This window comes from Oncorhynchus mykiss, chromosome 7 (genome assembly GCF_057628025.1).
Source record: "Oncorhynchus mykiss isolate SJ-2025 chromosome 7, ASM5762802v1, whole genome shotgun sequence".
In the NCBI taxonomy this organism is placed as follows: Eukaryota; Metazoa; Chordata; class Actinopteri; order Salmoniformes; family Salmonidae; genus Oncorhynchus; species Oncorhynchus mykiss.
The window spans coordinates 44,804,436-44,828,500 of NC_143028.1; the positions used below are offsets into that span (position 1 = coordinate 44,804,436).

Genomic DNA, 24,065 nt, shown 5'->3' on the forward strand with positions numbered 1-24,065 from the left:
CTGTTGCTCAGGGTGGGGTTGGTTGTCTGTTGCTCAGGGTGGGGTTGGTGTCTGTTGCTCAGGGTGGGGTTGGTGTCTGTTGCTCAGGGTGGGGTTGGTGTCTGTTGCTCAGGGTGGGGTTGGTGTCTGTTGCTCAGGGTGGGGTTGGTGTCTGTTGCTCAGGGTGGGGTTGGTGTCTGTTGGTTACCTTTACTTGAGCCCAAGCATCAGTATCAGTGAATGTTAACCTATATGGCTCATCAAACTTTCAATAATAATTTGTTCTTAACTGTATTGCCTAGTTAAATAAAAGTTAAAAACATTTTTAAGTGGCTAAAACTTCACTCAACTTGGCTTTATCCAAGTGCTCTGAGAGAATAATTGGCTCATCAATCCAGAGTGTTCCATGACTTGGCTGTTGGTGTCAGTCCGCAGGGGCCCTTGGGAGAGTTTATAGAGGACCAGTGAGCAGGGATACTCTGTGTGCTCTGTTCCTGAGTGGGTTTGGAGAAGAGGAGCGTTTGTGTGTGCTTTACTACTGCTTCTATAACAAACATCTGAAGTTGGTTGTTAAGACTAGAAGCTTTGTTGTTGTTCTCCTGGTGTTCCTCTCCTCAGGTTCCGAACACATCTTATCCCCTGAAGATATACCCAACAAAAATATAAACGCAACATGTAAAGTGTTGGTTTCATGAGCTGAAATAACAGATCCCAGACATGTTCCATATGCACAAAAGCGTATTTATTTCAAATGTTGTGCACAAATTTGTTTACATCCCTGTTAGTGAGCATTTCTCCTTTGCCAAGATAATCCATCTACCTGACAGGGGTGGCATATCAAGAAGCTGATTAAACAGCATGATCATTACACAGGTGCACCTTGTGTAGGGACAATAAAAGGCCACTCTAAATTTTGCAGTTTTGTCACACAACACAATGCCACAGATGTCTGAAGTTATGAGGGAACGTGCAATTGGCGTGCTGACTGCAGGAATGTCCAACCAAGCTTTTGCCAGAGAATTGAATGTTAATTTCACTACCATATGCTGCCTCCAACGTTGTTTTAGAGAATTTGGCAGTACGTTCAACCAGCCTCACAACAGCAGACCATGTGTAACCACGCCAGCCCAGGACCTCCACATCCAGCTTTTTCACCCACAGGATCATCTGGGGGGGGGGGGGGGTGTCTAAGGAGTATTTTGGTTTGTAATAAAACCCATATGTAGGGGAAAAACATTATGATTGGCTGGGCCTGGGTCCCCAGTGGCAATGCCCCTGCCCCGTCATGTCAAATGCATAGATTAGGGCCTAATTTATTTATTTCAATTGACTGATTTCCTTATGAACTGTAACTCCATAAAATCTTTGAAATTGTTGCGTTTATATATTTGTTCAGTATAGTTTTCTCCTAACAGTTTGTTGTTTTCTTCCAGACACCACAATAAGATCCGCACCATCGATGGGAGGCGGATGAGAGACCTGATCTCCGTGGAAACCCTGGACCTGAGCAACAATGACATCACTGAAGTCAGAGTTCAAGGTTTCCCCGCAGGTCTCCAGATCAAAGACCTGTAAGATCATCTTCTTAGCGCTCATGTCAAACCTTCTCTCCACATTTCTCCTGTAGGAAATAAGAAATGCTGTGCCAAAGTTATCAGGATAGGTCTAATTCTTGTCCATTTGAGGATCCCTGACAATTTGCTATTTTGTCTTCCAGGTACCTGAGCAACAACAAAATACAGTTCCTGGAGGCCGGTGCTCTGGACCAGCTCTCCTCCACCCTGCAGGTTCTGAGACTGAGCCGGAACCGCATCTCTCAGGTCCCTGTCAAAGGCTTCCAGCTGCCCAAGCTCACCCAACTGTGAGTACTGTGCCATACCACCCCCACAGACACCTCTCAGCTCACTGAAAAACATGTTTGTAAACTCTCCCTATTCGCCTTCTAGCCTATCCTCAACCACCATGAGAGAAACAACCAAATGGACCCTGGGCCAGTTGTTAAAGAGAGAGTGTATAGTCCCCACATAGACATTGGAGGGAAAAGAACATTGGAAAGTTGGAAAAATCTATGGCGGCTAACTCGTTTGACACAGTCCCATTTGTTGAGGAGAGTGTGAACCTCTCCCCTCCAGTGTAGCAGCATTGGTAACATCAGACTGATACCATGGCGGATTTTTGTCCATTGTCCTGTGCCCATGGTAGTCTAGCTCTCTCCTCTCTCAGATCCCTGCTCTCTGTCATTGTCTTCCCCCCCCTGCAGCATGGGGCTAGGGCTGACCCATCCTGCATCATGGGGCTAGGGCTGACCCATCCTGCAGCATGGGGCTAGGGCTGAGTCAACACTCCCACTCTGGGGAGAAAAGACACATGTAACGGGAGTCTCCTCCATTGTAGACATGGCTTCCTTCTCTCCACAGCCCTCCCAGTTTTACCTGGAGGGGGTATTGTTCCAACAGGTGTTCCCGGTGACACTGTATCTGAGAATGCTTGTGGCAACATGGAGGACACACAAAGACGCTGTGTGGATGTTTATTGTTCAGCTGTGCTCCTGGGCTGTGATGTTAAAGCTCACACGCCAGGGGCACAGATCCACTGGTACAAAGCTATCGCAGAACTCTTTTGATACGGAAGGCAAAGGGCTTTTTATCTCGCAGGGTCATTTGTATTTTTCCCTTTGCGTGTCCCAGTGAGATTACTCTAAGTACATTGAGAGGTTAACTGTTTACAGTCCATTCTCAACAGAAGTAGTCCTATTTTAGTTTGAGAAGTGAATGTAGATTCCCTGCCCTACAAGTCGGTGCTGTTTTGAGTATTTTTTTTTTTTGACGACTTCGGTGCTCCTATAGTTAACCCTAGCATGGTTAATGAAGGTTTGGGATCATGTGTTGGGGTGCCCAGGTCAGAACGTGACCCTAGTCTGTAAACCCTCACCTCAGCTGTCAGGGGTACACATCGCTGGCCACAGGTGGAATAGATACCACCCGTGGAATGCCACTTGTGTTTTTGTGGGGCCGAATGGTGTTAGTGTTACTTCAGGGTTTTGTGACTTACCCGCAGGTCCATATTTCTCTCTCTGCTCATCATTGAATCTCTCTCTCTAACTCCTTGCTGTGTTGTCCCGTCCTCCAGTGAGCTGAACAGGAACCGCGTGAGGCAGGTGGAGGGGCTGACCTTCCAGGGCCTGGCCAGTCTGGAGGTCCTCAAGCTGCAGAGGAACAACATCAGCAAGCTCACCGACGGAGCCTTCTGGGGCCTGGCCAAGATGAAAGTGCTGTAAGTAACATACAAACATACGGCTCCTGACTCCCTGCCTAGCCTTGAGGACTAATTCAGATCAGTTGCACTCAAGAACTTGTAGGACCACTTTCTCCTACTCCACTCATAGGAGTTTCCACTCTTAACAATTGTTTCACAAGCAACTCTATGCTCTTCTTATGAGCTGAACTATAAAAATGTGATTGGACAACCTGTAATGTCCTTACTCTTGTTTGATACCAAACTACATTACCCCTAATGCCTAGTCTGAACCTGTTTATGTGACCAACTCCTCCCCTGCAGTCACCTGGACTACAACAGCCTGAGGGAAGTGAACAGTGGCTCCCTGTACGGCCTGTCCTCTTTGCTGCAGCTCTTCCTCAGCAACAATTCCATCTCCCACATCAATCCAGATGGCTGGAGGTTCTGCCAAAGGCTACGGGAACTGTGAGTATTCTGAGTGGCATGTCAGAAACCTCCAAACCCAGGTTAACCAGAGCACTAAACCTCCCAACACCTAAAACCAAAGCAGCAAAAACCTCCCAACCCTTGCAACTATAGCAACCAGCCTTATCCCTAGCCACTGAGAAACAAACTACACTATTCATCCACTGGCCTTCAGCTCCGGACCACAAGGTCTTACCCACAGCCTCCAACCGTCTCATCTCGTTGTTCCCCTACCACAACCTATACCTGAATCTGTTCCCCGTCGCGCCCCTCCGTTTACCTTCACCAGAGCTATATGAGTCGCTTAGCGTTCAATACCACATGATAAGCCTGTTTATCCCATAATAAGCGGTAGGATTGACAGTACTTAAGCCCTCTCAATCAGGTTGGTAAAGAGCGCGCAACCCTCTGTTGGTATGGATACAGGGTAATTGCAGGGGGATCTCCCTGTCTAATGAAGGAGATATTATCACTACGGCAACCTGTGGTTGGTTGACATACTTTAACCACTGTACTACTGTAGAGCTCCGCTCTGATCAGGCGTCGCTAACTGTACCATAAGGCTGTCTGTCAGGCTCCTGTGTGTCTGCGCACTGTCACTGTGTGTGTGTGTGAGAGAGACAGATTGCTCTGTGTATCTGTGTTGCCGACTCACTGCACTCAATGCGAGACCGGGGTTATATGATTTTATTAGCGGGGCCATGATGACTGTGATATCAGAAGGATACCGGAGGATAGTGGCTCGGTTAGCCCTCTGGTGTAGCAGAGAAGCCGTCTTTATGACCTGCCTGTTATTACATTCCGGATGAGACTGCAGCCTGCCTGACGGGGCATCACAGAGACTGACCACACATGACTGACCACCCTAGCCCCCCTCAGAGAGGCGAAGCCCAGTCACTCACACAACAGAGCATTTGAACACGCTCCCTGATAAACAAGGCATATTTATCACCACTGACACGCCGTGTACCTACTTAGACAAGACCATAACTCTGGGGAAAAGATGCCTTGAGAAGTGTCCATTTGTCCAACCGGAAATGTACATGCATTTTAAATGGTTTGTGTCCTGACTCCTTATCAAGCATGATAGGAAACTGCTGTGGATGAACAGATATTGAGCTGACGCCACAGTGGAAAAATACATCCAGAGGCACAAAGACATTGAATAAAGCTATATAAAGTAGAGAATAATGACGTCGGGTAGGTTAGGTTACCGTAGTGCTGTGCCAACTTGTCCTTCTGGTCCAAGCCTTATACCGTATGTATCTCGCTCTCCTCTCCTCCTGCAGGAATCTGTCCTACAACAACCTGAGTCGTCTGGATGAGGGCAGCCTGGCGGTGCTGGGGGACCTCCACACCCTCCGTCTGGGGCACAACGCCATCAGCCACATCACCGAGGGGGCCTTCAGAGGCCTCAAGGCCCTGCGCCTCCTGTAAGTCTTCCTCCTGACTGCTCCCGGAGCACACACACCTATGGTTCCACACTGTAGACTCATCTTATGTGACTCATTTAAGAACAATACAATATTGGCATCTGCAAATGTATTCATGTGGATTCAATATTCAATATAGCTTCATTAAGCCCCTCAGGAGCCATTCAGAAAGTGAGGTTAGCTGCTGTTTGGATTTTAGACCATTGCTTAAAAACAGATCTAGTTTGTGTCCATGTAATATTAATGTGTATCTGTTTACCAGGTGTGCATGCGTCACTATTGTCACGGTTTTAGTCTGTGAGAACTTTTATTTTGGTGCGTCTGTTTTCGTCTTCCCTCTTTGTTCGGCCGTTGGTTCCCATCGATATTGGATGCACATGTGTTCCCTGTCATTTGTCTCCCTGGAGATTCTTGCCTTTTTTTAAACGGAGCAGTGAAAAGCAGTATGGGAGAGTGACTTCTTTCCCCCCCACCCTCTATACAGACTTTGAACAGGCGGAAAGAGAGGCTTCCTGAAAGCGAAGGCCTTCTACTAACGTCTTTTTGGCCCGGGATCTTCCCAGAGAGTCAGAGAAAAGAGTCGGGCCTTTGCTTTCTCACAGTGGGGTGACAAGCCAAGGCATATACAGGCCTTTCTCTGCTGGTGCGGAGGGAGCATTGGGCTGGGGGGAGGGGGTTCAGCTGTGTGAGAGGCCCTCTGTTTGGCTCCCCTCTCTCAGACGCTGTTTCTTTCTTTCCTTTCTTTCTTGGTCTTTTTCTTGGTCTCTTTCTTTCCTTTCTTACTTGGCTGCTTTGTTTCGCCTGTTCGTACCCTTTCCACCCATCCTTTCCCCCCTTTTTTTGCAGTCTTCTTTTTACTTCCTATTCCCATTATGCTCACCCCATTTCTTCTTCGCTCTCCTTCCCTCTCTTTCTGAGGCAGGTCTAATCTAATCAGTGAAGCGCTGGGTAGGCGCGGGCCCTGGCTGTAAGGGAGCTGAGGCAGCTTTAATTGGGTAGCGCTGCTGGCCGTAGAGGCGTGGGGCTGGAGGTTCGCGGTGGGTGTGAATGCCCAGAAACGTCGAGCCTTTCAGCCGGGGGGTCAGTCCTCAGGGGCCCGCGGCCACTGCCTGCATTAAGAAGGCACCGGCCTTTCACGCTCAGCCAGCCAGAAAGAATAGGAAATTGGCAGCCGAGTCCGGCCATGGAGGAAAAGGAACCGAAGGGGATTAGGGAAGGGTGGAGAGGTTGGGAGGGGCTGCGGGTGACCATCAGACTCACAGGATTCTCAGAGTTTGAAAGAAAGTCGGCACAGGGAACAAAGCACGCGATAGAGCGGCGACTCATGTTTTTGTTCGGCTGTTGTTTTTTTGTTTTAGATTATTATTCAAACGGGTCCTTAGGCCCAGATGACTTCAGCCGTTCGAGGTAGCGTGTCAGGAAAGCTAATTAATTGCATTCAACATGTGTTTGGAAACTTCCCGGTGGACTCAAAGTGAAAGCTGTTGTTTTATTGAGTCTCTTTCTGGCTCAGCGTGGGCATGACTAAGGTCTTTCTTCGTACTCATTAGGCTCTGAGTCTGTGTTGGGACTGCCATACCTGCCACCACACTCAGGCGCTGACTGTCTGTATCCAAAGGCAATGTGTGCCCGCCAATCTCTCCATGCTGTCATGAATTATACATGATTCTGCCTGCGTTGGGTTTTGTGCCTTCACCTCCCTCCTCACAAAGGAAAGAATGTGCTTGGCTGGCAGAGCAGAGCAGGAGAGAGGTTAGCTCTTTAGACCAGGTGCAGAGGGCTTGGGGGGGTTGGAGGGGTAACCCGTGACTTCCAGCCCCATCTCTGCCAAGGCTACACAGTGCTTCAGCTCTGGCAGGCCTGTTTTGCTCTCCTCCTCCTCCTCTATCTTCCTTATCCCTTCTTTTTTCTCTCTCTACAGGGAGCTGGACCATAATGACATCTCAGGCACAATAGAGGACACCAATGGGGCCTTCTCTGGACTGGACAGCCTCAACAAGCTGTGAGTATCCCCCCTCCTTCTCTCATCTCCTCTTCCCCCTCTGCCCAGAATCGGTCCCTTTGAGCTGGCTGACCTGCCACTGGTAGGGGATTGTATGCAGCTCTGTGGACAGCTCCTTCAGTTCAGAGTGAAGGGGTTTCTACTGCAATTCCATAGTTCCCTTCTGAGGCCTGTCCACTGCCTATAGTCTATATCGAGTTCTCCCAGACCTGGCTTCAGACAGGACCAGCTCCATTCTATCGCTACCCTCCGGGCCCCACACGTCATTTGGAAGTATAACACTGAGAGATGACTTTAAGAGCTGCTCTGAGTTTTATTAGGCTTTTTCATGAAGCTTGCAGATTTACATTTTATCGGCAATTGGCTTGAAACTTGAAACGAGCCTGAATCTGGTTTTCATCTCAGTTTACCAAACTCTAAACTGCTATTGTGTCCAACTTCAGAGGTTGTCTGTTGGTGGGAGTTGAACTGCCTTCACTTGTTGGTTAAACAATGTCAATTTGTTGGGATCTCTCGTGTAACCTTTTAATCACAGCATCTAGACTCAATGTCAAATGTTAGTTAAAGGATGAAGAAACTCAACCACCATAAACATAGAGTCCTAACATACTGGGGCCTAAACAATCCTATGTAAAAGCTGGTGTCCAACCAAGGCTGTTCCCTGTGTGAGTGCTAGCCTATTGAAAGGGCTTTTCTATTGGCCTGCCGGGGATGATCCTCAGCAGGTCTTTCCGTCTCTAGCCCTGCTCCTCTCTCTCTGCTCCACGGCCCTGCCTGCCTGCCTGTTAGGGACTGAGAGAGGGTGAAATTGGGGGGCGGGCTCAGTCATCAACATCAAACACCACATTGGCCCGTCTCCCCGCCCCTTTTGTCCAGTGGTGTAGTGGAGCGGCCCTCCGCAGCCCAACGCTGGCACAATCCCTCCATCCCACCGGAAAACAACACTCACCAACCCTGGGAAGAAACACAGAGAAAGAGAGAGGGGGGAGGGACATCCGTGTCCTCCACACGCAATATGTCCCTCCCAAATCGGATTGTGAGTATCCCCACATGGGAGAACTTGTGCTCTTAGCTTGTTCTAGGTTAACTTGTGCCCTCACAACAACCACTATTTTCCCATTTTTGTTTTAGGAGGTCAAATATATTAATGTATTGAATGTAGATATGTTGGGGTGATATCATTCTAGTATTGTTTTATTTCCAGAATGTGATTACTTGAAGAGAATATGATTGGAAGGAAAGGCCATGTAAATGGCTAGATGTGCAAAATGATGTTGGAAATTAGAGAAGATAAGTTTGATGGAAATGCAGTGACTTCCAGTGAGGTGTTGTTCTCCTCTGTACTGAGGTCTGTTCAGTCCATCTCCCTGTGTAGGGTCCAGAACCACGGGGCTCTGGCTGATGTGGCGGTCAGTAGAGGTCTGTTCAGCCCATCTCCCTGTGTAGGGTCCAGAACCACGGGGCTCTGGCTGATGTGGCGGTCAGTAGAGGGCTGAGCAGAGGTGTGACATCTCTGTCAGGAGTTGACAGGTCCTGTCCATGACCAGTCATCTGCCTGGAGGCCCCCAAGACCCTGGGTCCCTGGCTGTCCTAAAGAACACCTGATTACCAACAGGAATCTGAAAATGTTCAGCTTGGACAATTTTGGATAGAATTTAAGAAGACGCATCTGAGTCTTAGCTCATCTACCAAACAGATGCACTCCCAATGGTTTTTGAAACAGGATTTGTATTTACATTGCACAGTGTAGATTGTCGGTGGGTCCATATAGAGGGGGAGAGTAGAGGAGGCGTGACTGGATTGAAGTGTTCTCATGCAGGGGTCTGAACTCCGAACAAGCCTCCTGTGTCCACCCGCTTCTCCTGGGAAGGAAGGTGGAGAGAGGAGAGGAAGGCTGGAGGGACGGAAGCGCAGGAGAGGGAGGGTAGAGGGGTGTCTTTTGAAGAGCGGCCCAGATTAGACCCCCAGAAGGGGGCATGCTGCGTGTTCCTTGCTTGAACCGGGCCTTGACAAGGCTGCTTTTATTATTCTACAAGCTGTGTTGTCCCTCAGTGAGACAACCTGCTTTTCTTGTGCCCCCCCCCCCCCCCCCCGCCCTGTCATCGCTATTAAATTCAAATAAAGATAAAAGTGGTCTTTGAAAAGCAGAGCAGGGCCGAGTCCCTCACCCTCCTAATCTCCACACAGTTCGGATTTCCAATACCTCAATCCTCTGCTCTTATCAGATTCAGCCCCACTAATTGTGCCTTTCTCTCCCTCTTCTCCTTCCCTCCCCTTACCCCATTCATCCTCTCTTTCTCTCTCTCTGCCTGTTTTTTTTCTCTCCCCCCCGCCCTCTCTCCCCCCCGCCCTCTCTCCCCCGTGTTCTCTCCCGTTTATCGGCGCCCTTCATGTTTGGAAATTGCAGAACTCTGTTTGGAAACAAGATCAAGTCAGTGGCCAAGAAAGCCTTCTCAGGACTGGAGGCCCTGGAGCACCTGTGAGTATCCCACAATGCACTGCGCGACCCCGAGATCGGCTGCCAAAAGTAGCTGCCTGAGAGTGCTGCTAGCAATTTAATAGCATCTTTGGAAAAGGAGAAGACGGGCAGTTTGTGGGGCCAGCTGCTTCCCTCTCGTTACAGAGGCAGCTTCAACTTTGGCCTTTTTTCCTGGTGCAGGGGAACAAAGTTATTGAGCATATGGTCAGTTTCGTAGAATAAATGGAATTTATATAAGTCCCTTCACAGGCTCTGGCCGTTACTTTAAACAGGCTCTGGCCATTAGGAAAAAAGTGATTGAAAAGCTGAGTATCCTTGGTCTGTGAGGCCTGAATCTTTGCACCTTGTTTAAAATAAGCCCTTATAAAGAAAGGCACATCGATCCCTGGCTGGCCGTGACACAGCTGTGTGTGTACCAATGTCCCCTTTCTGTCAGTGCTGACGGGCAGCCCTCTGTTTAATGTCACCACAGGAACCTGGGAGAGAACGCCATACGCTCCATCCAGCCAGAGGCCTTCAGCAAGATGAGGAGCCTCAGGAACCTGTGAGTCCGCAATGATGAATACACCTTACAGTTGCAGTCATGGAATAAGTGAATTATGTACAGATCAAAGCTAGTCTATAAAAGAGAGTGAATAGAAGTCGTTAGCCCTAACAGTGTCCCTCCTCTCCCAGACTCATCCAGAGTGACAGGTTCCTGTGTGACTGTCAGCTCAACTGGTTCCCTGAGTGGCTGATGACCCGGGGGCTACAGACTGGCGTAGAGGCTACCTGTGTCCACCCCGAAATCCTGAAGGGTACTAGCGTCTTCCAGGCTCCACCAGAGAGATTTGTCTGTGGTGAGTAGTGTGTGTGGGTGGGGTGGGGGGGGGGGGGGTGGTGTACAGTTGCTTTCTGTCTGACACACTGCAGGCAGCAGCTAAGACCAGATTGTGTTTTAGATTCCAGCTCAGGGTGTTTACAGTATATGTGTGTATTTGTTTATGTTTGTGTGATTTTCCTCAAATGTCTTGTTGTAGTGTGTGTCTTTGTTTGAGCTGCGATGTGCTAATCCTTGTTTGTCTTTATATTTGTGTGTTTGTGTTTAAACTAGACTTTTGTGTATATATCTTCTGTCTTACTGAGATAAAACATTTGGTTACAAAGAATAATGCTTATCTCATTTTCTTGTCCTCCCTCCGTCTCTCCACTGCCTCCGTCTCTCCACTGCCTCCGTCTCTCCACTGCCTCCGTCTCTCCACTGCCTCCGTCTCTCCACTCCCTCCGTCTCTCCACTGCCTCCGTCTCTCCACTGCCTCCGTCTCTCCACTGCCTCCGTCTCTTTCTCTCTCTCTCCTGTAGATGACCTGCCTAAGCCCCAGATCACGTTGCAGCCAGAGACCACAGTGACGGTTCTGGGTAGTGACGTGCGCCTCACGTGCACGGCAGCCAGCAGCAGCAGCTCACCTATGACCTTCGCCTGGCGCAAAGACCAGGAGCTGCTCCGTCATGCTGAGGTGGAGAACTTCGCCCACCTGCGCGCTAACCACGGGGCGGTGCACGAGGCCGGGGGGGTGATGGAGTACACCACCATTTTGCACCTGCGTCATGTGACCTTCGCCCACGAGGGCCGATACCAATGCATCATCACCAACCACTTTGGCTCCTCCTACTCCACCAAGGCCCGCCTTACTGTCAACGGTACGCTACCAGGCCCTGAAGGGTTAACGGTCTCCCAGTATGACTGGTTTATAAAAAAAAATCTAGTTTTATTTGTCACATACGCCGGATACAACAGGTACCGTACCGTGAAATGCTTACTTACGAGTCCTAAACCAACGATGCCGTTTTAAGAAAACAGAGTTAAGAACATTTTTACTAAATAAAGTTTTTTTTTTTAAGTAACACTATACAAAAACAATAATGAGGCTATATGCAGGGGGTACCGATACTGAGTCAATGTGGAGGCTGTATGCAGGGGGTACCGATACTGAGTCAATGTGGAGGCTGTATGCAGGGAGTACTGGTATGAGTCAATGTGGAGGCTGTATGCAGGGGGTACCGATACTGAGTCAATGTGGAGGCTATATGCAGGGAGTACCGATACTGAGTCAATGTGGAGGCTATATGCAGGGGGTACCGATACTGAGTCAATGTGGAGGCTGTATGCAGGGGGTACCGATACTGAGTCAATGTGGAGGCTGTATGCAGGGAGTACTGGTATGAGTCAATGTGGAGGCTATATGCAGGGGGTACTGGTACTGAGTCAATGTGGAGGCTATATGCAAGGGGTACCGATACTGAGTCAATGTGGAGGCTATATGCAGGGAGTACCGATACTGAGTCAATGTGGAGGCTATATGCAGGGGGTACCGGTACTGAGTCAATTTGGAGGCTATATGCAGGGGGTACCGATACTGAGTTAATGTGGAGGCTATATGCAGGGGGTACCGGTACTGAGTCAATGTGGAGGCTATATGCAGGGGGTACCGATACTGAGTTAATGTGCGGGCGTACAGGTTAATTGAGTTAATTTGTACAGTAGGTAGGGATAAAGTTACTATGCATAGATAATAAACCGTGAGTGGCAGCAGTGTAAAATCAAAGATTGCATTTGTGAATGTGTGGGTGTTTGTTTTAAGGCTGACCCCATTTAGTTGACTGGTCAGTTGCTTGGTCGGTAGGCTATTGGTCGACACAAGACACCTGTCTAATTCGCGCCTGTCTCTGTGGACTAATCCATTGCGGAGGCTACGGGGATGTCACAGTCCGTCACTCTAAGACAGTGGTGGGCAACTCCAGTCCTCGAGGGCCTGATTGGTGTCACATTTTTCTCCATCCCTAGCAAACACAGCTGATTAATCAACTTGCATTCTAAACTGAAGATCATGATTAGGTGATTATTGGAGTCAGGTGTGTTAGCTGGGGCAAAACTGTGACCCCAATCAGGCCCCCGAGGCCTGGAATTGCCCACTCCTGCTCTAAGACTTGATGTTGGAGTTGTATATGGTTATATTATGTAAAAATAATGGTGCAACACTAATAAATCTAATATCACTCTATAACAAATGCACTTTCTCCCACATTGGATACGGCCGCTGCCCGCGGTTCTGAAACATATCAGTCCGCCATAGAATTGGCGCCTTTCCCTCTATTACTATGTGCATAATAGCAACGTTAACCATCATATTGGACTGATAACAATGTGGCGGAGGCAGCAGAGATGAGGAAACAGCCCTTGCCTTAACCTAATTGTCTAAGAAAATTGAGAAGAGAGGAAACCCCAATTTAATTAGGTCCATAATCAATCGCCTGACTGTTAAATATGCCTGGCGTTATACATCATCCCATACACAGTGTATTCAGAAGGTATTTGGAACACTTTACTTTTCCGTTACAGCCTTAATCTAAAGTTTCTTAAAATTAAAATAATTTTTCTTCATCAATTCACACAAAATACCCCATAATGAAAAAGCAAAAACAGGTTTTTCGAATTTTTTGCAAATGTATTCAAAATAAAAAACTATCACATTTAGTATTCAGACTTTACTCTACTTTCTTGAAGCACCTTTGGCAGCGATTACAGCCGATTTAAAGTCTTCCTGGATATGACGCTACAAACCTGGCACACCTGTATTTGGGGAGTTTCCTCCATTCTTCTCTGCAGATCCTCTCAAGCTCTGTCAGGTTGGATGGGGAGCGTCACTGCACAGCTATTTTCAGGTCTCTCCAGAGATGTTTGATCAACTTCAAGTCCGGGCTCTGGCTGGGCCACTCAAGGATATCCAGAGACTTGTCCCGAAGCCACTCCTGCGTTGTTTTGGCCATGTGCTTAGGGTCGTTGTCCTGTTGAACCTTCGCCCAAGTCTGAGATCTGAGCGCTCTGGAGCATCAAGGATCTTTCTGTACTTTGCTCCTTTCATCTTTCCCTTGATCCTGACTAGTCTTCCAGTCCCTGCCACTGAAAAACATCCCCACAGCATGATGCTCCCACCACCATGCTTCACCGTAGGGATGATGTCAGGTTTCCTCCAGATGTGACGCTTAGCATTCAGGCTAAAGATTTCAATCTTGGTTTCATCAGACCATAGAATCTTTTTTCTCATGGTCAGAGTCTTTAGGTGCCTTTTGGCAACTCCAAGCGGGCTGTCATGTGCCTTTTACTGAGAGTGGCTTCTGTCTGGCCACTCTACCATAAAGGCCTGATTGGTGGAGTGCTGCAGAGATGGTTGTCCTTCTGCAAGGTTCTCCCATCTCCACAGAGGAATTCTGTCAGAGTGACCATCGGGTTTTTGGTCACCTCCCTAACCAAGGTCCTTCTCCCCCGATTGCTCAGTTTGGCCGGGCAGCCAGCTCTAGGAAGAGTCTTGGAGCTCTACGGAAAATTGGAAAATTGGCTTGGTTTTTGCTCTGACATGCACTGTCAACTGTGGGAACTTATAGACAGGTGTGTGCCTTTCCAAATCATGTCCAATCAATTGACTTTTCCACAAGTGGATTCTAATCAAGTTGTAGACACATCTCAAGGATGATAAATGGAAACAGGATGCATCTGAGCTCAGTTTCAGTATTAATGCAAATGATCTGAATGCTTAAGTAAATAATGTATTTCTGTTTTTATTTTTAATAAATTTGCGAAATATTCTAAACCTGTTTTTGCCTCGTCATTACGGGGTACTGTGTGTAGATTGATGAGAAACATTTAATACATTTTAGAATAAGTCTGTAATGTAACAAAATGCCCTGTATATGGAAAAATAAGTTTAAACATTTTGACCAATCGTTTTGTCGAAAGAACAGCGACTCTCGGGCAACCAAGTTGTTTTTTTTCTTGTTGTCTGGGACAGCCCTAGTTTGTTTGTGTGTTTGGATAATTTTCCCTCTGTAATGTGCTGATTTTGTAGATATTTTGCACAATTAAACTCCATAACAGGGCAGAATGAGATTAGTGGTAATTCTTAGCTTGAACAAAGTCTCACTCTCTCTGTCCTTCTGCATCTCTCTGTGTGAGTTTCTCAGGGTGTAATTTCTAACAAATTGATTTAGGCTTGTTGTGGTGCTGACAGTGCCCATATATTACAAGCCCTGTCAGTTAGGCTAACCGAAGCTGACTGATTGTTTGCTGGCAGTCTGGAGTTTGGTTTCCTGGCTGACCTACCCACCCAAATGAAACCCTCTCCCAAGCCATCTCCCCAACCCAATTTAACTTCTATGCAATGATAGCAGAGCTGCCTCTCTCTATACGCAGACTACTGTACGTAGGGCCCTGAGGCTGCTAGGGCGCCCCCGACCCCCAAACATACAAATAAAAATGCTCTCAGTTTACTGTTGAGAAGTAGACTACACAAGGTGCCATTTCAAAATGTAGTATTGCAGTTTTCCACTTGTTAGTCACTCAATTAGCGCATGTCAGCTAATATTTGTTGGGATTGCTAAGTAAGGTAGTCCAGCTATCTAAACCTTGTAGTAGACCTAATCATCACTTAATTACCAACTGGGCACACATTCAGTGCTCATTAAATTTGTTAGTCAATCTCACAGATATCATATAAACATGGCATAAGTAATTACAAAATGTGTAGAATTGCAGGAAATGTCCTTTTTTAAACTGCAATACTTTCTCCACACTCCATTGCAAAATGGGAGGGACTGTTATGTAGCTGTTGTGTTAACCTCCGATTTCTCTCTGTTGTGGCCAACCAAGTGTCTCATCTCCATTCCCACACAGTCATGCCTACGTTTGTGAAGACCCCTCGAGACAACACCATCCGTACGGGCACCACTGCCAAGCTGGAGTGTGCGGCCGAGGGCCACCCCACCCCTGAGATCGCCTGGCAAAAGGACGGAGGCACGGACTTCCCGGCGGCACGCGAGCGGCGGATGCACGTGATGCCTGACGATGACGTGTTCTTCATCATGGACGTCAAGCTAGAGGACATGGGCGTGTACAGCTGCACCGCCAAGAACACAGCGGGCACCGTGTCTGCCAACGCCTCTCTCATCGTGCTAGGTAGGACTTGACTGCTGGCCATGCCCTACACCTACTGACAAAATTGCCCACACCCCTTTACAATGTTTGAGGATTCATGGTTCAGGTGACCATAATATAGATACTACTTCCGACTAAAAATGAACACTTGTAAACTGGTCTAAAGCCAGTTGTGAACTGGTCAGCCTTGGTCAAAGAATGAATGGCTTCTGGCAGCTGTGCCCTTCCTCTGAGTCAGAGGTCAGGGTAGGGGTCAGATGGGGGAGGGTGGGATAGGGGGACTTCACAGAGGAGTGTTTGTTACCCTTCTCTCGGGGTGGAGGCCTCAGTTCTCCTGGAGGGGCTTCTATTGGAAGTGTGAGGACTGAGGCTAGTTGAGATTACATTGTCAAGTACTGTGGATGTGTAAGGGCTTGGTCTACACCACTGTATGTCGTACTGTCGTAGTGCCGAACACCTCACAGGATATGAGAGAGCAATAGCCCTCAGGAGTTGCTTTGTAGTGTTTAGTCATGTATGAGGAAAGCTCAGAGCTGAGGCCTTGTCTGAAGAGGTGGGTAGGGGACAGAGGGGGAAGGAGGGTGGGAGAGGAGGAAGTGAGATCTCTTAATCATTTTGTTTCCTGCTAAGAGGGAAAGTGTTCTGTCTAAGAGTAAGGGCGTCAAACGTTCAGCCTGCTGCACAGACCTATGGACGCTGTAGAGAGCCTGGTTCAATTGTGCTTAGAGAGCCTTAGGGAGCCTTTTTTTTTAATCTCTAAATGGTTAAACTAGTGAGGAATCTTTTATTTTGATTTACTATCATCCTAAATTAAGATATACTGATCAAAAATATAAACCCAACATCAAATAACATTTTATTTGTCACATGCACCAAATACAACGCTTACTTACAATCCCTTAACCAACAATGCAGTTCAATAATTTTTTTACAAAATAAAGTAAAAAATAGAATAAAAAATAACACAATAAAATAACTGAGGCTATATACAGGGGGTTCCGGTACCGAGTCAATGTGCAGGTTACTCAAGTTAATTGAGGTAAATTATACATGTAGGTAGTGTTATTAAAGTGACTATGCATAGATAATAAACAGCAAGTAGCAGCAGTGTAAAGGGGTGGTGGTGGGGGGGATCAATGCAAATAGTCCGCGTTGCCATAAAAATAAAATTGTACAGCAGTTTTATGGCTTGGGGGTAGAAGCTGTTAAGGAGCCTTTTGGACCTAGACTTGGCGCCCCGGTATCGCTTGCCATGCGGTAGCAGAGAGAACGACTTGGATGACTGGAGTCTTTGACAATGTTTTGGGCCTTCCTCTGACACCGCCTAGTATATAGATCCTAGGCCCCAGGGATGTGCTGGGCTTTATGCAATACCCTCTGTAGCGCCTTCTGCTCGGAATCCGACCATTTGCCTTACCAGGCGGTGATGCAACCGGTCAGGATGCTCTCATTGGTGCAGCTGTGGAACTTTTTGAGGATCTGGGGACCCATGCCAAATCTTTTTTGTCTCCTGGGGGGGAAAATGTGTTGTGTCCTCTTCACAAATGTATTGTGTTTGGACCATGATAGTTTGTTGTTGATGTGGACACCAAGGAATTTGAAACTCTCGACCCGCTCCACTACAGCCAGGTCGATGTGAATGGGGCCGTGTTCGGACCTCCTTTTCCTTTAGTCCACAATCATCTCCTTTGTCTTGCTCACATTGAGGGAGAGGTTGTTGTCCTGGCACCACACTGCCAGGTCTCTGACCTCCCTACAGGCTGAATGATTGTTGTCGGTGATCAGGCCTACCACCGTTGTGTCGTCAGCAAACTTAATGATGGTGTTGGAGTTGTGCTTGGCCATGCAGTCATGGGTGAACAGGGAGTACAGGAGCGGATTAAGCACAGACCCCAGAGGGGCCCCGGTGTTGAGAATCAGTGTGGTAGATGTGTTGTTGGCTACCCTTACAACCTGGCCCGTTAGGAAGTCCAGGATCCAATTGCAGAGGGAGGTGTTTAGTCCCAGGGTCCTTAGCTTAGTGACGAGCTTTGTGAGCACTATGGTGTTGAACGCTGAGCTGTAGTCAATGAACAGCATTCTCACATAGGTGTTCCTTTTGTCCAGGGGAGAGAGGGCAGTGTGGAGTGCGATTTGAGATTGTGGATCTGTTGGGGCGGTATGCAAATTGGAGTGGGTCTAGGGTTTCCAGGATTATGATGTTGATGTGACCATGACCAGCCTTTAAAAACACTTCATGTCTACAGACCTGAGTGCTACAGGGCAGTAGTCATTTCGGCAGTTTACCTTCGCTTTGTTGGGCACAGGGACTATGGTGGTCTGCTTGAAACATGAAGGTATTATAGACTGTCAGGGAGAGGTTGGAAATTTCAGTGAAGACACTTGCCAGTTGGTCTGCGCATGCCCTGAGTACACTTCCTGGTAATTCGTCTGGCCCCACTGCCTTTGAATGTTGACCTGTTTAAAGGTCTTGTTCACATCAAACAGTTGTCTGGAACAGTTGGTGCTCTCATCCATGCGTCAATGTTGCTTGCCTCGACGCGAGCATAACAGGCATTTAGCTTGTCTGGTAGGCTTGCATCACTGGACAGCTCGCGGCTGGGTTTCCCTTTGTTGTCTGTAATATTTTTCAAGCCCTGCCACAATCCCGGAACATATTCCAGTCTGTGCTAGCAAAACAGTCCTGTAGCATAGCATCCGCGACATCTGACCACTTCCATATTGGACGAGTCACTGGTAGTTCATGCTTTAGTTTTTGATTGTAAGCAGGAATCAGGAGGATAGATTTATGGTCAGATTTGTTTGTCTGCGTTTTGAATGAAGCTCATCCAGTTTATTCTCCAGTTATTGCACGTTGGCCAATAGAAAGGATGGTAGAGCCGCATTAACCACTCGCTGACAAATTCTCACTTGGAACCCCGATATCCGTCCCCTGTACCTGCGTCTTTTTTTTCACGAGAATGACGGGGATTTGGACCTGGTCTCGGAGAAACAGTATATGGTTCGCGTCGGACTCATTAAATAAAAAATCTTTGTCCAGTTCGAGGTAATCGCTGTTCTGATATCCAGATGCTATTTTCTGTCATAAGAGACAGTAGCAGCAACATTATGTGCAAAGTAAGTTACAAAGCAAAGAAACACACAAAATAGCACAGTTGGTTCGGAGCCCGTAAAACGGCAGCCATCCCCTCCGACACCATGGGTGGGGAGGGCATAGGCCCACTTATTTGGGAGCCAGGCCCACCCACTGGGGAGCCAGGCCCAGCCAATCAGAATTAGTTTATTACAGACAGAAATACTCCTTAGTTTCATCAGCTGTGTGGGTGGCTGGTCTTGAAACATCCCGAAGGTGAAGAAGCCGGATGTGGAGGTCCTGTGCTGGCGTGGTTACACGTGGTCTGCGGCTGTAAGGCCGGTTGGACGTACTGCCAAATTCTCTAAAACGACGTTGGAGGCAGCTTATGGTAGAGTGAACATTCAATTCTCTGGCAACCACTCTGGTGGACATTCCTGCAGTCAGCATGCCAATTGCACACTCCTTCAAAACCTGATACATCCATGGCATTGTGTTGTGTGAAAACACTGTACATTTTGGAGTGGTTTTTTATTGTCCCCATTACAAGGTGAACCTGTGTAATGATCATTCTGTTTAATCAGCTTCTTGATATGCCACACCTGTCAGGTGGATGGATTATATTATATCATAAGAGAAATGCTCACTAACAGGGATGTAAACAAATTTGTGCACAAATTGAGACGCTGTTTGTGCATGTGTAACATTTCTGGGATCTTTTAGTTCAGCTCATGAAACATGGAACCAACAGTACTTTTGTTCTCTCTGTCTCTGTGTGTGTGTGTGTGTGTGTGTGTGCAGTTTAAGTCGGTAGTTTACATACACTTAGGTTGGAGTCATTGAAACTCGTTTTTCAACCAGTTTTGACAAGTCGGTTAGGACATCTACTTTGTGCATGAAGTCATTTTTCCAACAATTGTTTAGACAGATTATTTAACTTAATCTTCACTGTATCACAATTCCAGTGGGTCAGAAGTGTACATACACTAAGTTGACTGTTCCTTTTAAACAGCTTGGAAAATTCCAGAAAATGATGCCATGGCTTTAGAAGCTTCTGATAGGCTAATTGACATAATTTGAGTCAATTGGAGGTGTACCTGTGGATGTATTTCAAGGCCTACCTTCAAACTCAGCACCTCTTTGCCTGACATCATGGGAAAATCAAAAGAAATCAGCCAAGACCTCAAGAATAAAATTGTAGACCTCCACAAGTCTGGTTCATCTTTGGGAGCAATTTCCAAACACCTGAAGGTACCACGTTCATCTGTACAAACAATAGCAAACACCATGGGACAACGCAGCCTTTATACCGCTCAGGAAGTAGACGCATTCTGTCTCTGAAGATGAATGTACTTTGGTGCGAAAAGTGCAAATCAATCCCAGAACAACAGCAAAGGATCTTGTGAAGATACTGGAGGAAACAGGTACAAAAGTATCTATATCCACAGTAAAACGAGTCCTATATCGACATAACCTGAAAGGCCGCTTAGCAAGGAAGAAGCCACTGCTCCAAAACCATCATAAAAATGCCGGACTATGGTTTGCAACTGCACATGGGGACAAAGATCGTACTTTTTGAAGAAATGTCCTCTGGTCTGATGAAACAAAAATAGAACTGTTTGGTCATAATGACCATCGTTATGTTTTGAGGAAAAAGGGGGAGGCTTGCAAGCCGAAGAACACCATCCCAACCGTAAAGCATGGGGGTGGCAGAATCGTGTTGTGGGGGTGCTTTGCTGCAGAAGAGACTGGTGCACTTCACAAAATAGATGGCATCTTGAGGAAGGACAACTATGTGAATATATTGAAGCAACATCTTAAGACATCAGTCATTAAGTTAAAGTTTGGTCGCAAAAGGGTGTTCCAAATGGACAATGACCCCAAGCATGCTTCCAAAGTTGTGGCAAAATGGCTTAAGGACAACAAATTCATTGTATTGGAGTGGCCATCACAAATCCCTGACCTCAAACCTATTGAACATTTGTTGGCAGAACTGAAAAAGTGTGTGCAAGCAAGGAGTCCTTCAAACCTAGCTCAGTTACACCAGCTCTGTCAGGAGAGATGGGCCAAAATTTACTCCACTTATTGTGAGAAGCTTGTGGAAGGCTACCTGACACTTTTGACCCAAGTTAAACCATTTAAGGGCAATGCTACCAAATGCTAATTGAGTGTATGTAAACTTCTGACCCACTGGGAATGTGATGAAATAACTCATTCTCTCTACTATTATTCTGATATTTCACATTCTTAAAATAAAGTGGTGAGTCTACCTGACCTAAGACGGGGAATTTTTAACTTGGATTAAACGTCAGGAATTGTGAAAAACTGAGTTTAAATGTATTTGGCTAAGGTGTATGTAAACTTCCGACTTCGTGTGTGTGTATTTATTGTATGCACACACACACACACACACACACTGTCCACATATTTACATGTGGACAGTATTTGTTACTACATCACACAAGCTGACGGTTTGACCTAATTGGGGGGATATAGAAGTTTATATTCAACACGATGACACAATATCAGGTCTTAGAACTTAGCTATCATTTTCTTTCTCAAATGGAATGGATACATCTGGGTGGTCTCTCTATAAAAATACATGGATTTGAAAGTCTAATTATTAATTAAAAGCAGCCAACCGTTGTCACTGTTGATATTTTATGGCGGGTCGTAATTCGTTGAAATCAACTAACAGAAAAGCTCATTTGTTTTTATTTTCCGTGATGTCAGTCTCCCAAAATCAACAGCCGCCATTCCAAAATATAGATAGAAGCCTTCTACAAGTTCTTATCTAACCAACCATGTACAGGTTATTCCAAGTTTCCTTGTGGCCTTTGAATAGTGTTAGTTTAAACAGCGCTATACCGAAACATTTTCCCCTGTTCTAATGATTTCAGTGTGAAATTGATGGAAGTGATTAACAAGAAAAGTGTTGCTTTACACTTACTGCGTTGGTGACGCACTTGAATCAAAATGCAACACTTCAAAATGTAGCTAACTGTTTTCAACAAAATGTCCCCTAACCAGTGATTTACACATTATTCCCAGGTTCCGTGTGGTTTTTGAGTTGTTAGTTTTAACAGGACATTTAACCTCGCGCAATTGATTCCAACGTGATAATTGATAGGTGATTGACAAAACAGTGTTGCGTTTGTCTTTCAATTTTGGACGCGCCTCCACAAAACGCTCGTTAGAATTATGTACACGATGTGCTCACTGTCATTGACAGCCCGAACTGCTTGTTTTGCGTCATTAGCATTTGTGAGTATTAACGCAGTGGTTAGAATAATTAATGTAGCATTTAGGAGAATTGACGTAGCGGTTAGGATATTTAATGTAGCATTTAGGAGAATTGACGTAGCGGTTAGGATATTTAATGTAGCATTTAGGAGAATTGACTTAGCGGTTAGGATATTTTGCGTAGTTAACCTTTCCCCTAACCCTTTTCCTAACCTTAACCAAAGGTTAACTGACATGCTATGTAGTTGCAAAACACTTGAGTTAGCTGAAGTTTGTAATTAGTTAAAATGCTACGGTTGTCCCCGACGTCACTACACAAGAATCCCCTATAAGACACACTGTTCAGTGTTAACGCTGCTGAGAAGTTATCTGGGAAACACATTGTTCAGCTCTATTCCAGTAGTGTACATTAATGCATCAACTTGAACAAAATGTGATGGACTATCACCAGTTGTCAAAATGTTGTTTAAAGTAATAAGTAGAGTTGGGAATGACCTGTCTGCGCTAGTGGGATTATTAGACTTTGACCTTTCCCTCCCATCTACAGAGACGCCCCACCTGGCCCAAGAGCTGGAGGACCATAGTGTGGTGGTGGGGGAGACTGTAGCCCTGCAGTGTAAGGCCCTGGGCAGCCCCCCACCCAAAATCACCTGGCTGAGGAACGACGAGCCCCTCCGCTCCTCCGACCGACACCACTTCACCCCCGGCAACCAGCTGTTGGTGATCGGCAGCGCCGCCCTAGAGGACGCTGGCAGGTACACGTGCGTAATGTCTAACACGCTGGGCACAGAGCGCGGCCACAGCCAGCTGAGTGTCCGCCAGACCGGCTGCGTCGCCCCGTCCGGCCCCAGCACCGTCACTATGGGCATCATCGTCATCGCTGTGGTGACCAGCATCGTGGTGACCTCGCTGGTGTGGGTGTGCATCATCTACCAGACGCGCAAGAAGAGTGACGAGTGCAGCGTAACCAACACCGGTGAGAGGGCTCTCATATAGTTATAGTTATCACAGGAAATGGCTGTTCATCATCCATTTTCTGTTGTTGACTGTAGTTTGTGCTGGTGCTAATGTTATCTGTCCCCTCTCCTCCCCTCCCCTCCCAGATGAGACAATCGTGCCCCCGGATGTCCCCAGCTACCTGTCCTCCCAGGGGACCCTCTCGGAGCGCCAGGACGTGTGTATCCGCGTGGAGGCTAGCATTGGACCTCCGCTCAACGGACACATAGACAACACAGGTAAAATCTTCAGCTTGGTTCCCATATGAACCTCCAATTCTCCTCCATGACTGAACTGCTGGACCGCTCAGTCATTTTTTTTATCTAACATCAGGGAATGTTTGCTTTACATCTACTCTAAATTCATGGAATTGTGGGAAAGTGTAGGCGCCTTAATAATGATGTTTTCTTTATTTGCTGGTATAGGTTACAATGGGGCTGTAGTGTGTACAGAGTGTATGGAGAACGGAAACAGCTACTCCAAGACAGACTTTGACTATCTCACCCAGGGGCTGGGACCTGTAGGCCTGGAGTACCAACAACACCCCCACCACATGGACTACAATGTACCTGTACCCCTAGGGGTGGATACGGGACCCCTCTCCAACGGGACCCCCAACGGAGTCAGAAGGATTTCCTCGCCACCTGAATTTACATCACAGAGAAACCACCACGACAGAAAAGGTATTTTTTTAAATGTATTTTTATTTAACCTTCCTTTAACTAGGCAAGACGACGCTGGGCCAATTCTGTGCTGCCTTATGGGACTTCCAATCACGGCCGGTTGTGATACATCCTGGATATGAAACAAAGTGTCTATAGTGATGCCTCAAGCACTGAGATGTGTCTTAGACCGCTGCGCCACTCAGGATCCCAGAGCGAGCTTCCTATTCCACACTGTTGAGGACAGGATGGGGAATGCTGGAGAACCTGTGGTTGGAGCCCTTAGTTGTGTAGATGACCCTGCCATGATGAATCACCATGAAGGGAACATGATGGATAGTCTGCGGCCTATATTTGAGTGTATTCTACTGTAGTTGGTAGGATACCTCCCACCTTAAGTAAAAATGAAAAACAGCCTTGAGTTCCCGTCGCTTCCACACTCACAGAGGAGCAAGATGGGTCTTGTCCTGGGATCCTGTACCTTTTGGCAAGGAACCATCTGGGAGGATTTTGGTGGTTGGAATGTCG

The 24,065-nt window shown here is 47.0% G+C and overlaps 1 protein-coding gene across 2 annotated transcripts in view; it reads left to right on the forward strand.

Annotated features, from left to right (window-relative positions):
• Positions 1-24,065, forward strand: part of LOC110527965 (leucine-rich repeats and immunoglobulin-like domains protein 1) — a 51,062-nt gene that overhangs the window by 22,613 nt on the left and 4,384 nt on the right. Inside the window, exons 4-17 of one of the 2 annotated variants that reach the window (XM_036983446.2) lie at positions 1,413-1,550; positions 1,697-1,840; positions 3,109-3,252; positions 3,538-3,681; positions 4,971-5,114; positions 7,036-7,116; positions 9,524-9,595; positions 10,068-10,139; positions 10,271-10,434; positions 10,937-11,275; positions 15,303-15,584; positions 22,427-22,855; positions 22,983-23,114; positions 23,301-23,558. In XM_036983446.2, coding sequence (XP_036839341.2) covers positions 1,413-1,550; positions 1,697-1,840; positions 3,109-3,252; positions 3,538-3,681; positions 4,971-5,114; positions 7,036-7,116; positions 9,524-9,595; positions 10,068-10,139; positions 10,271-10,434; positions 10,937-11,275; positions 15,303-15,584; positions 22,427-22,855; positions 22,983-23,114; positions 23,301-23,558 — 2,543 coding nt within the window. The remainder of the gene's footprint in view (positions 1-1,412; positions 1,551-1,696; positions 1,841-3,108; positions 3,253-3,537; positions 3,682-4,970; positions 5,115-7,035; positions 7,117-9,523; positions 9,596-10,067; positions 10,140-10,270; positions 10,435-10,936; positions 11,276-15,302; positions 15,585-22,426; positions 22,856-22,982; positions 23,115-23,300; positions 23,559-24,065) is intronic. The other variant, XM_036983447.2, reaches the window with a different exon arrangement.